The 13,964-nt window shown below is 40.9% G+C and overlaps 1 protein-coding gene across 3 annotated transcripts in view; it reads right to left on the bottom strand.

Moving 5' to 3' along the window:
- Positions 1-680, bottom strand: part of HELB (DNA helicase B) — a 35,954-nt gene extending 35,274 nt beyond the window's left edge. For 2 of the 3 annotated variants that reach the window (XM_036867170.1, XM_036867171.1), the window contains exon 1: positions 481-674. In XM_036867170.1, coding sequence (XP_036723065.1) covers positions 481-667 — 187 coding nt within the window. In that variant the 5' untranslated portion in view covers positions 668-674. Of the gene's footprint in view, positions 1-480 lie in introns of all 3 variants that reach the window. The other variant, XM_036867169.1, reaches the window with a different exon arrangement.
- Positions 681-13,964: the final 13,284 nt, after the last annotated feature.

The raw sequence follows: 13,964 nt of genomic DNA, 5'->3' as shown, positions 1-13,964 counted from the left end.
AGGTATAATTCTTAGGACAGGAAACTATCCAAGGTAAACACAGATCACAAGGTTATTAACACAAGGTTAATGAATCAACAGTGCCTTGGGGTGTTTCTTATGTGCGTGTGTGTCTAAGTAGCTGAAAAGTAACCACATACTCGACTCCAGGAAAGACAGGAAAATAGTTAAAAGCCCTGATTCTGGGCGTGAATACTGGCTGGACACCCATTGTTTCCTCGACTATGAAACTACCTGAAAAAGTTGTCATCATTAAATGAGATACACGTGGAGCCCAAGCTTAACACAGTATTTGCTCAAGTCTCTGCTATTCTTGTGGTTGTTGCTGTTTTTATTTTATCCTAAACAGGACGAAACAGCTAGGCCATCCCAAAGGAAATCTATTAGCAGCGATGGGGCGCCTTACTTGGGACGAGGCCATAATGGGAAACAGTTCATTAATCCTCCAAACCCATCCCCAGGGGCGAGTTGCTTCCTCACCACGGAGCCGACCAGGGAGGCTGCCCGCCTTTACGCCCCCACTGCAGAGCTCCTCGGCATCGACAAACACCGTATCTTCCTCCTCCTCCGCATCCCCCTTCAGATAATCATCTTCGTCCTCCACCAGGTCCTTGGGTGGGAGCAAAGGTCCCTGTAGCTCGCGCAATGCCTGACTCAGCGAAGCCATACTCCACTCTCCCGAGCTCAACCTAAATTCCGGAAAACCCGGGCTACGTAGACGCCCAAGATCAGCCAATCAGCTCCGCGACTGTAGGACCGTCAGCTTCCAGGGGCTTGGGAGAAATGCATGAAGTGGGTTAACTGTATGGTGACGGATCGCAACTAGACTGTAGTGGTGATCACGCTCTAGTATATACAGATGTTGAACCACAATGCTGTACATCTGAAACTTATTTTCTAAAAAAACACCATCAGCTTTCGCAAACGCTCCCACTCCCCCGGCGGCTAGCTTGCGCGGAGGGGCGGGGCGGCAGCGAAACTCCGCCCCAAGCTCCCAGCGGAGGACCGGAATTGGGTGGGGAGGGCCGAGGCTCAGCTGGGGGCGGGCAAGGGGCGGAGCGGATGCGGGGGCGGGGTGCTCTCTCCAGCCAGACTTGAGGCTTCGCCAGGTGCCCGGAGGGAACCAGCTGATTGGGCAGCGGCATACGGGCACTTGCAGAGCAGCTAACCCGCTGCGACTCCTGCATAGAGAGAAACGCGAGCGAATGCCAGTCTAGTGAACCCAGAGAGCCTGGAAAAGCAAGCCCTCCCCGACGCCTCCAAAACGAAAACCCGGATGCCCTTCGGCCACCACCCAAAGCGCAGAACCGCGAATCTCCAATCGGGAGACCCGCCTAGTCGTGACTCCTTTGGGCCTCTGTTTTCGTCAGGTGTTGCATTTATATAATCAAAGGCACTTTATTCAAGGTACAGATCTCTAGGCCCCATTCCATACCCATTGTATCGGGATCTAGGGCAGAGACCCAGGCTTCTTTTCAACCCACGTCCGAAGTTGTAGATTTTGATGCTCAGCCACATTAGATGACTTTCAAAGTCCTCTTTATCATTTCCTCTGTGAGTACACCCTAGCCTCCCAAACTTCTTTAAGCTGGGCTGCTGACTGCTCACAGTGGGGCAAAAAAGTCTAGTTACAGCCCAGGGTATAGACAGGAATGACGGAAAGCAAGTAGAAGAGAACAATGGTTTAAAAGTTATTCTGGAGCCATGGTTCCCATACTTGATGGGGATAGTGTTTGAAAGTCATGGTACTTCTTGAGGAACACCATAAAATATATTACTACATTACTATTTTGATACTATTGTGAAATTACTCAGTAATAAACCTAAAATAACTAAGCATACACTGTTTGCTAAATCCAAAAGTATCTTATTCTAGATTCTAATATAGATAAATAACCACCACCAAAGTTTTTCTGTTTGTTTAATTTATGGGACCATAGACCTGAAACTAACACAACTTTGTAAATCAACTATACTTCAATAAAAAATAAAGTTCTTTTGTTCTTTTTTTAAAAACTTACAGGGGAAAATACTAAAATTGATTTTTTTTCCTTTGGGTCCAAAGCAACTTTTGTTACTTTTAGAAACTCTCTGTTGCATCAGTGTTTCAAGGATCGTCTATATGAGGTGGAACGCCTTCCTTAACACTCAGGATGGCTGCTGTTTCCACCACAACATGGAATCTGATCTGACAAATGTCTCACCACTGGTCTCTTTGTTACTAAATGCAGTGGATACCTCTCTGCCTTTGTCTTGCCTCACCTCTCAACAGTATTTGACACAGATAACTATTTTCTTCTTGTAACACTCTGCTTCCTAGGCTTTTGTGACTTGTCTTCTCAGGTTTTCCTCCAACCTCTCTGGCCATTTATAGTTTCTTTGGGTTCTTCTACTGGCCTCTTAAGTACTTGTGTTCCCCAGGGTTCCATCCTAAGCACCTTCTCACTCTGTAATCCTTCTCTCAATCATCTTTCACCTACTCTGTCACCTACATGCTAATGACCTCAATCTAATCTCCAAACCTGTGCAAACAACTGCCTATTAGATGCCAGGACTGGATGCCCCTTGGCTCCCTGTGACTCAACGTATCCAAACTGAAAGCTACCTGCTGCCCAAATGTGGGTCACTTATGCATTTATACATAAGATAACCTTGTGACCAACAGCATGATTTAGGCACAAGACTCCAGATGTTAAGCTTCTGTTTATATAACTCAGTTGCATTCTAGGTAGTGTAGGTTAGGATTCAGGATGGTGAGGACTTTGCTTCTTTACCTGTTGATTCCTCATTTTTTAAAATGTTAACAATTCTAGGTTCCTGGATACCATCTTTACAGTACACAGTAAGAAACAATACTCAAACCTGGCTGTGCCTCAGAATCACTTGGGATGTTTCTAAAAATATGATTCTTGAAGCTACATTTCCACAAACATAAGACAACATAGGCACAAGGTTATTCACTGTATAACCTTTGTAGTAGCAAAGGATTGGAAACAGTAGAAATGTGCACCAGTAAGAGACCTATTGAATAAACTATTGTACATCCACACAATGGAGTATTCTTCAGCAATTTTATAAAAGAAAGAATGAGGAATACCTTTTTGAACTGATAAGGAGACCTTCCAGGATATTACATTAAATAAGAAAAAAGACATAAAACAATGAAAATAGTTTTATATGTTTGCATATGCTTCTTTCTGCAAAAACAAAACAAGCAAACAAACACAGGGAACATAAACCAGAATTTAATGAAAATAGTTACCTACAGATAGAGTGGAAACAGGATAACAGAGAAAAAGATGGGAACAAGATCTCTGAGTAACTTTTTATAATGGTTTTGACTTCTGAACCATGAAAATATTTCACATATTCAAAAATAAACAAAATCAAAACCTAAAATTGAACACAAACAGAAACAAAGGAAACTATCAAATGGATAACATAACCTCTCAGGGAAAATAATTACTTCAAGTTACTTTTGAATACTTCGAATAAATATTTTAAGTTACTCTGACTATATACCCTTAGTAGGTTATATTCTGAGGACAAAAGATCTACAAAGTAATCTTAAAATTTACCACACACTATGGTTAATGTTAGTTGTAATATTGTTATTGTAATTGGAATACAATGTGTATTGTAGGATAAAGCAAATAAGTAAATGTCTTTGTGTTTTATCAAAGGAAGGTTTTTAATGTACATGAAGAGAAATACAAACATAGAATAAAAGAAGTTAAGAAAAACTCCTATAGCATTATACCTGAGCTGGAAATATCAATATGAGCTTGTGATTTCTTAAAATACGTATTCTAGCTCTGTCTACTGAAAGGGCCTGAAAGTAACGTCACCCCAGTAACTCTGATCACATCTACCACCTTCATCTTGGTTTTGGAATACCATTTCTTATTAAAAGAAATGGAGGCTTCTTAAGAAATGGCTGGGGCTTCCCTGGTGTCGTAGTGGTTAAGAATCCGCCTGCCAATGCAGGAGACATGGGTTCAAGCCCTGGTCCGGGATGTTCCCACATGCGGCGGAGCAACAAAGCCCGTGCGCCACAACTACTGAGCCTGCGCTCTACAGCCCGTGAGCCACAACTACCGAAGCCCGCGTGCCTAGAGCCCGTGCTCCACAACAAGAAAAGCCACCACGATGAGAACCCCGCGCACTGCAACAAAGAGTAGCCCCTGCTCGCCACAACTAGAGGAAGCCCGCGCCCAGCAACGAAGACCCAATGCAGCCAAAAATAAATACATTAAATAAATTAATTAATTTTTTTTAAAAAAGAAGAAATGGCTGATTCCACCTCCAGGACAGGGAAGTACAAGGTGGCCCTAGGATTTCCTGTACCAGAAGGCAAGGAAGCACTCAAAAGCTAACAGGGTTATGATAAAAAGGATTCAGGAGCCAGCTTGAAGGGCCTCCCACTAGCCAAATTTAGAGAGATTTGAGTAACAAAAAGAATAATGACTGCACTTGATTGTAACACACTGAGCAAATGAAAACTGATGTGTCCATTGTGATACTCACTAAAAAAATTTTTTTAAGGAAAGGAAGAAAAGAATGTCAGTTAAGGAATTTAACTGACATTAAATAAGACAGTATGGAGAGTAGTATAGAGGTTCCTTAAAAAACTAAAAATGGAGTTACCATATGATCCAGCAATCCCACTCCTGGGCATATATTCGGAAAAGACAAAAACTCTAATTCGAAAGGATACATGCACCCCAATGTTCGTAGCAGCACTACTTACAATAGCCAAGACATGGAAGCAACCTAAATGTCCATCGACAGGTGAACAGATAATGAAGATGTGGCACATATATACAATGGAGTATTACTCAGCCATAAAAAGAATGGAATAATGTCACTTGCAGCAACATGGATGGACCTAGATATTACCATTCTAAGTGAAGTAAGTCATATAGAGAAAGACAAATATCATATATCACTTATATATGGAATCTTAAAAAAATGATACAAATGAACTTATTTACATAACAGAAATAGACTCACAGATATAGAAAACAAACTTATGGTTACCAAAGGGGAAAGGGGAGGGGGAGGAATAAACTAGGAGTTTGGGATTAACATATACACACTACTATATATAAAATAGATAAACAACAAGGACCTACTGTATGGCACAGGGAACTATATTCAATATCTTGTAATAACCTATAATGGAAAAACTTTGAAAAAGAATATGTATATAACTGAATCTCTTTGCTGTACACCAAAAACTGACACAACATTGTAAATCAAGTATACGTCAATAAAAAGTTGTTTGTTTTGAAAAAGTAAAAAATAAATAAAAAATAAAAGAAATTTAAGAAGAAATTCTAAAATAAAAAACACCATTTTGCAATCCCCAGTATAAAAACTAATTCAAGCGAGGATCACCAAAGGATACTAAAACCACTAAGTGAAAAGTCACTGGGGAGCTGATAGTCCCATGGCTATAAGAAATTATAAATTGTGAAGGGGAAAGTGGACCTTTACAGTGGAGACACTTGTCAGTCTCCTCTTAATCAAGTTATCAAACTTAGTGCCGTTAATAATGGCACAAACTGATGTGTGTCTCATGCTGTGATGCACTATGATTACATAAGATCAGCTATGAAGTATTCTTGCCAAAAATATTTAACCTGATTTTAATCAAGGTTCTATACAACCACTGTCCAATGGAAATATAATGTGAAGCACATATGCAACGTAAAAGTTTCTGGTAGCCACGTGAAAAAAAGAAACAGGTGATATTAATTTTAATGATGCATTTTACTTAATCCAATATATCCAAAATATTATTTCAACATGATAATCAATATAAAATTATTAATGAAATATTTCACACTCTTTATCCTAAATCTTTGAAATCTGATGTGTATTTTACCCTTATAGCACACCTCAGTTTGAACGAGCCACATTTCAAGTGCTCAATAGCCACATGTGGCTGGTGACTGTAATATTGGACAGCAAAGTTCTAGACCTACTTTTCAATTTGCCCAAAATCCAAGGAACTGAGGTACAAAGTGAATAATACCATGTGGAAACAAAAAGATCTAGAATAAAGGTCAGAAAGTAAATACTTTAGGCTTTTCAGGCCACAGATGGTCTCCATCACATAATTCCTCTCCTCCCACTCCCTCTCCCTCTCCCCCCACCCTTTTTCCTCCCCCTTTTTCTTTTCTTTTTTTTTTTTTTAATTTTCTTCTAAAACCCTCTTAAAATGTAAAAACTATTCTTAGCTCTAGGGCTGTACAACAACAGGCCATAATATGTGCATACTCGATCTGGCACATGGGATATTTTACAAGACAACTGACCTGGATTTTCCAAAAAGTCAATGTCATGGGCAAAAAGGCAGGAAAGAGCAAGAGGGATTCCAGGATTGACAAGAGGCCAGTAGCTGAAATCAAGAGTAGGAGGAGTGGGTAGGAGATGAGGCTGGACAGAGAGCCTGGCTAGAGCCAGAACTTGCAGTACTTTGGGAGGCCACAGTGAGAAGCCAGTGAAGGTCGTAAACAGAAGCTTAACCATATTCTTCTGAAAACATGGCTATTCATCTCACACAAACCAAGCTCTCATTTCAATATCCCCTTGAAATCCAGGCAATGTTTGTTAAATAAATCAATCAACCTGAATCATGAAGCAAAGAATTTCAGTGTCTCATTCATATTGCTTCTCACGTAGAAGTTTTTTCCCCTAAATTACACAGAATGTATTTTCTAGTTACACTGGAAATACATTTGTTTTAGTGTGCCTGGATGGTATCAAGGCAGCTAACACACTGTGAAGCTATCATTAGTAAAACCTAAACGTTTTATTGGGAGAGTAGGGAGGGAATAAGGTTTAGTGACCTGTTTAATTAATGACTAGGTAAAGCATGCAATTAAGATTAGTCATGATAATGATGGTTTCACAGTTATGGGAAAGCACTCTGAATTAATTTATCCAGGTGAATGTTTAAATTAGCATTTTGTCTGTTTTGTTTACTAAACTGGGGTCCGAAGGAGAACAGTAGAATTAAAAAATGAATTAAATAATAGGATTACCAAAGAGATTGACAATTACAGAGCAGAAATCCTAATTAAAAATGTGTTAGGGGGCTTCCCTGGTGGCGCAGTGGTTGAGAATCTGCCTGCTAATGCAGGGGACACGGGTTCGAGCCCTGGTCTGGGAAGATCCCACATGCCACGGAGCAGCTGGGCCCGTGAGCCACAACTACTGAGCCTGCGCGTCTGGAGCCTGTGCCCCGCAACGGGAGGGGCCGCGATAGTGAAAGGCCCGCGCACCGCGATGAAGAGCGGTCCCCGCACCGCGATGAAGAGTGGCCCCCACTTGCCGCAACTAGAGAAAGCCCTCGCACGAACTGAAGACCCAACACAGCCAAAAATAAATAAATAAATAAATAAATAAAGTAGCTATAAAAAAAAAAAAAAATTAAAAAAAAAAAAAAATGTGTTAGATTTTGTTCAGTTAAGAGATTGCATGTGTGCGGCACGTATTACCCCTGTCTACTTGTATCTCGTTCCCCTCTCTTTCTAGGCACACAGTAGGGCTGTACTTCACCTATTTGGAGTTAGTCATGGCCACCTGACCTGCTTTGGCTGATAAAATGATAGCGAAGCATCATTTCAGGGTGGAGGCATTTAATTTTGGGCGCTCAACTCTCCTTGCCTTGGTGACTGTAGGAGTGTGAGGTGCAACGATGAGCCATCATCTAATGGACAACTGCCCTGGAGAGTGACAGGGACCCGCAGTAGGGTCTGAATAAATAAGGAGAAATCCTTTTGTGTTAATCCACTAAGGCAGTGGACTTGTTTCTTTCTTTCTTTTATAAATCTATTTATTTATTTTTGGCTGTGTTGGGTCTTTGTTGCTGTGCGCGGGCTTTCTCTAGTTGCAGCGAGTGGGGGCTACTCTTCGTTGCGGTGTGTGGGCTTCTCATTGCGGTGGCTTCTCTTGTTGCGCAGCACAGGCTCTAGGCGCATGGGCTTCAGCAGTTGTGGGTCGCGGGCTCTAGAGCACAGGCTCAGTAGTTGTGGCGCACGGGCTTAGCTGCTCTGTGGCATGTGGGATCTTCCCGGACCAGGGCTTGAACCCGTGTCCCTTGCATTGGCAGGTGAATTCTTAACCACTGTGCCACCAGGGAAGCACTGGACTTGTTTCTTTTTTTTTTTTTTTTATTTTTATTTATTTATTTTTATTTTTGGCTCCGTTGGGTCTTCGTTGCTGCGCGCAGGCTTTCTCTAGTTGGGGCTACTCTTCGTTGCGGTGCACGGGCTTCTCAGTGCGGTGGCTTCTCTTGTTACGGAGCACGGGCTCTAGGCACACGGGCTTCAGTAGTTGTGGCTCGCGGGCTCTAGAGCGCAGGCTCAGTAGTTGTGGCGCACGGGCTTAGTTGCTCTGCGGCATGTGGGAATCTTCCCAGACCAGGGATAGAACCCATGTCCCCTGCATTGGCAGGCAGATTCCCAACCACTGCGCCACCAGGGAAGTCCCTGGACTTGTTTCTTAAGTCAGCAGAACCTAGCCTATCCTTCCTGACACAATAGTGACCACATACCAGATGGTTGTGTTTGGTGAGTATAGTGAGAGACATAAGTAAATAATAATGGCCCTTGCCAAAAGTTTCTATAATTTAATTAAGGTATGTAGATTTGGGATTAATGGGACACGGGGCTGGAAAACTGCACTGGGGGCCTGATTCAGAGGACCTTTGAAAGCTAAAATACTGTGATAGTATTGTGCAGTCCCAAAATAGATTTAAAGAAGCAAAAAGGGGAATTATACTCAATATTTTATAATAACCTATAGGGGAAAAGAATCTGAAAAAGAATATATATATACATATATATATATATATGACTGAATCACTTTGTTGTATACCTGAAACTAACACAACATTGTAAATCAACTATACTTCAATAAAAAAAGAAGAAACAAAGACTTACTCACAAAGAGCTGACATCTAGTTCCATAATTCTCTAATCAGGACTCCAGACTCCTGGTAGGTAAGTGGTGGTACACCAGAAAGGGACAAAAAGTCTCAAGATAAAAGGCTTTTTGAAGTGTCCAGTTGTCTCATAATGTTATCTAGTACACTGTTCTAATATTTAAAAAAATAAGGATGCATTACATAGAATGAAAGGTTGGCAAGAATTTTTAAGGTAAAAGATAAAACTTAAAAGTAATTTCACCTTTGCGAAGACAGACTGGCTAGTACCTCAAGACCCCATGAGGCATGCAAGCCCTCTTCTTTGCCATATGGGCATTTCAGTGGAAATGCTGATGAAATTAACTGACTTTGATGTTAAGCCGCTGTCTCTAAATGTTACAAACAAAGAAATGGCCCCAGTCACCTCAATTGCAATTCAATTTAGTTTGCTTTATTACATAAGTTTTTGCTCAAGCTAAAATATTGGTAGGGCTAAATCTATGCCCTTCTATTTCTGTTTCAGTATATGAGTTTTTAAGTTGTAGGAGAATATATTGATAAAAAATTATTGCCTCCTTAAGTATATTTTCTAGAAGCTCCTTTCCTAACAAACATGCCATGAGTGAGGTAAGCACCAAAGCAAAAGCATTCAGCTCTGTTACCACAGAGAGGTGGTGCTGGGGGTAGATCCCTACTCAGTCATATTGGTCTTTATTTGTGAGGCATTTTATGCAAATTATTGATCTAATCTTATACAATAAGTGAAATAAAAAATAGAAATAAAAAACAGAAAAAGTATGGGAAGTAGTCATAAGAAGATTACAACTCATTTATTCAGTAAATATAGATTTCAGGACAGTTATTGTTCTGCGTACTGGAGAAGAACAGTGAACAAAACAGACCAAGTCCCGGTATAGTCTAGTGAGAGGAGATAGTCAAAAGTAAGTAAATACAAATATCAAGTGATGATGAGAACTAGGAGCAAAAATAAGAGTAAGGATAGAGAATGTCCAGAGTGGAAGTTACTTATTTCAGATATGGATCGATAGAAACAGAGGCAGAAATATTAAACTGACATTGATAAGATAGTGTGTTACATTGGCTATGGGATGAATTATTGAACAGAAGGAAAGCAAATCAGGGACCAAGTAAAAAGTGCTATGCCCATGCAATTCATAATCAGCAATAGAAGACTGACTTCATGGGATAGAAATATATTTGAGCATTCCATAGGGTCCACCCTATTTCAGAAATCAAACTGCCTTCAGATTAGCAGGTGTGTTTCCCTGGGTTTATTTTAAATGGCTGGAAAATTTCCTCCCTTGGTGAGAAGATTCCGCATGTGACATCTACTTCTGGCCAAGGACAAAAAAAACCCATCCAGCTTATGAAGCACGGGAGAAAAGTAAGATATAAAGAACTAGGCTGGAATAATAAGGAGCAAAAAAGAGAAGGGATGTCTGAAAGAGAGACAGACAAGGAGTACAATGCAGAAAGAGAATTACACTGAGGATAAGGGAGGTAGATGCATGGCAGGAGAGAAAAGAATTTGAACACTCTGCTTTAAAAACAAGTCATAATGCTGTAATACCAACCTCATTTTACCCAATGGCAGATTTCATTAAGAAATATAAAATCTCCAAAATTCCATTTTTGATGGAAAAAAAAAACAGAGAATGTAGAGAGTGCAAAGAAAATGTTTTCACACTCAGAAAACAGAATATTTCTGTATTTTTATCTTCATCCTTTATTATTATTTATTATTATGATAAACAATAATAATGGCTAATTTTGAGTGTTTACGAGGTGCCAACCACAAAGTGCTTTTTGTGAATTAACTCATTTACTCTTCACAACAGCCCCATGAAGTGGTAACATTAAAATGCCCATTTTATTTTGTAGTTAAATTAAGATTTAAAATCTTACATTAAAATTTTCAAATATTTCACTAATAATAATAATAATAAACAAGATGTCCATTTTAATTATGAGGAAACTGCTACTGAGAAGTAAAATGACTTGATTAAGGTTGGAAATGGCCGAGCCAGGATTTGAAGCCAGGGAGTCTGGCTCCAGTGCCCATGCTCTTTCCTGCTACATGTTCTCAGCTTCTGTGGATGCACCCAGAACACTCTGGGGTTGTGTGCAGACTCATATTGCAGCAGATTAAAACTCATTCTTGATTTGTTGCCTCTCTCTTGTTTGTTTGAGATTTGTAAAACCTACACATACTTCTCTGAGATCTTAGAGTAGATTTAAAACTATGATAAAGATACCTACAACCTGATGTCATCGATTAGTGATAAATAACTCAAATTGCATGGAGGTTACTTATTTTTCACATAGTTAGTGGATCAAGTTATAAGAACTCTATATTCAGGGGTCTGAGGTTCATCGTACATGTGGGAGAAATGAATGCTCTTTACCTCTTTCCTGGCTGGCTCTGTTTTGGAGACATTATTGTTGGCTGACACCTTCCCCATAATATTTGACCATGACTTCACATTTTGAGAAAAACTACTTCCTTACATCTCTCACAATGCTTTTCAAAAATCTCCACCTATTATTTCTTTCCTAAATCATATGATTGCCAAATGATGGGGGTAAGCACAAGGTCTGAGGCATTTCTGTAGTGGGGAAATTCACCTAAAAAGATGACACTAAGATAGACACTCAGATATTGGTACATCTAATTAATCCCTAAGTTGTATCTATGCTTCCTCTTTCTCTGAAATATCTCTTTGATTGCCCCTTCATTACTATGGCAGGGCCATCCCTAGGGTGTGTGCGCCCCTGCACAAGGATTTTTTTATAGGGCCCCTGTCTATGTAAACAATTGAAGCCACCCTAAATCAGCATGTCAGTGCCATTCTGGCAGCCCAATCTCACACAATCCTTTAAAAAGAAAATACTGTGTTGTCCAATGGGCATGATTAGCTTGCCAGGTCACCATCCCAGAATTAGGACCTGGCAACAGAACCCCAGGATGACTGCACAGGCATGAGTTATGGAGCAACTTGGGACAGCTGGTCAACCCACTCATTGGACAGCAGATGGGAGAGCATCCCAAAAGGGAGACACTGGGACTGAACTCACGTGGGGCCCGGTTCTAGCTTGGACTGCCCCATCCAGATAGATACCAATGCAATCTCAGCTGGTCCTAAGTACCAGAGAAGCTCTAAAAAATTGAGGATGTCCCTCAAAGAGAGAGACCCTTTGGATGCCTCGGGCCCTTGTTAGGAGCCCTGCTTGACCAAGTCTGAGTCACACCAACACCTTATTCTGTACCCTTTTCACATAATATATTACAGCTTCCTCCTGGTTAGCCTCCAGACCTCCACTTTCTTTCCTTTTGTGTCCATTGCTCTCATAGTACAAACATACTATAATATTTTACTGTCTTACTTTGCACCCTGTTCCTTCTTACTGATTTTATTAAATATGAATTTGTCCATTGCAGTCCTCATGAAGTGAGGAATTCATTCCTTCTCATCTCCTCAGGAACATCACTCCAGAAATTCTCTTCTCGCTCCTATATCATTCATTTCTCTGTCTCTCTCTCTCGAAGTATTTCCATCAGCATACAAATATGCCATCTTTAAAATCCTTTCTTTGTTCTCACTTGCCCCACCAGAGGCCATTCCATTTCTTTGCTCTCCTGAAGCTTGTCTATATTTATGTATCCCCTGCTCCTCTCTTCCAGTGCTGACCTGGGCTTTAGTTCAGGCTGTGCTCTGCACAGAGGCATTTGGTAGAGAAGGCGTGGGTAGAAGTTGAAATCCAGTCCATTCTTTGCCTGCCAAGCAGAAAGCCTGGCACAGGACTTTGTCATCCTTGAGGAAGGAACAACATTTTGAAACTGATCTACCCAGGGTGCCACCATTTCCAGCTGGCCAGCCTGAGGCAGCCTTCTTTTCCTAATTTGCACAAAGGTCCTCTATATGCTTATGATAGTCCTGTTCTCCTGCGCTTTGTTAATGCACTTCAGTCAGCCTTTTTCCCCCATCATTCCCCTGAAATTCCTCTGGTCCAAAGTCACCAGTGACCTCCATATAGCTATATCCAGTGGTCAGGGTATTCATTTCCTACTGCTGCTGCAACAAATCACCACAAACATAATGGCTTAAAAACAACACAATTCATTCTCACACGGTTCTGGAGGTCTGAAGTTCAAAATGGGTCATCGGGACTGATTTTCTTCTGCAGACTCTAGAGGATAATTCACCTCTTGCCACATCACTCCAACCTCTGCCTCCATTGTCATATGCCCTTCTCTTCCTCTGACCCTCTTGCCTCCTCTTATAAGGACACCTGTGATTACATTGAGCCCACCTGGACAACCTAGAATAACCTTCCCATTTCAAGGTCCTTAACAAAATCACTTTGACGAAGTCTTTTTTGCCATGTAAGGTAACATGTTCAAGGTTCTGGGATGAGGATATGAACATCTTTGGCGGGGGGGTGGTTATTACTCAGTCTGCCACAGTTAGTTCTCAGTTGCCTTTTTTTTTTTAACATCTTTATTGGAGTATAATTGCTTTACAATGTTGTGTTTGTTTCTGCTGTATAACAAAGTGAATCAGCTATATGTAGACATGTATCCTCCTGACCTACCAGCAGTATTTGATGCACTTGATCTCTCCTGCCTTGATAAATTTTTGTTTCTTGATTTTGGGGACACCACAATCTCTTGGGTGTCTCCCTCTCTTGTGGCTGCTGCTTCTGAGTAGTCTCCCTTGCTGGTCTCCCCTATTCTCTCTGACCTGGTCTTTGGTCTTCTCTTCTTTGTCTAGACTCCCTTCATTCAGTCCCATGTCTTTAAATATCATCTATACGCTGTCATTCTTAAATCTCGGCACCTCCATTTAGGTCTCTAACAGGCATTTACAACTTAACGTGGCCAAATATAAATTCCTGATCTTTCTCCCTCCTTAAATTTGGTCCACCTTCGATCTTCCCCATCTCGGTTGTTGGCAGCTGCATCCTTTGATTGCTCTAGCCAAACTTTTTGGATTCATCCCCAACT

Source organism: Balaenoptera musculus, chromosome 10 (assembly GCF_009873245.2).
Source record: "Balaenoptera musculus isolate JJ_BM4_2016_0621 chromosome 10, mBalMus1.pri.v3, whole genome shotgun sequence".
Taxonomy (NCBI): Eukaryota; Metazoa; Chordata; class Mammalia; order Artiodactyla; family Balaenopteridae; genus Balaenoptera; species Balaenoptera musculus.
This window is presented reverse-complemented; position numbering and strand designations above follow the sequence as displayed.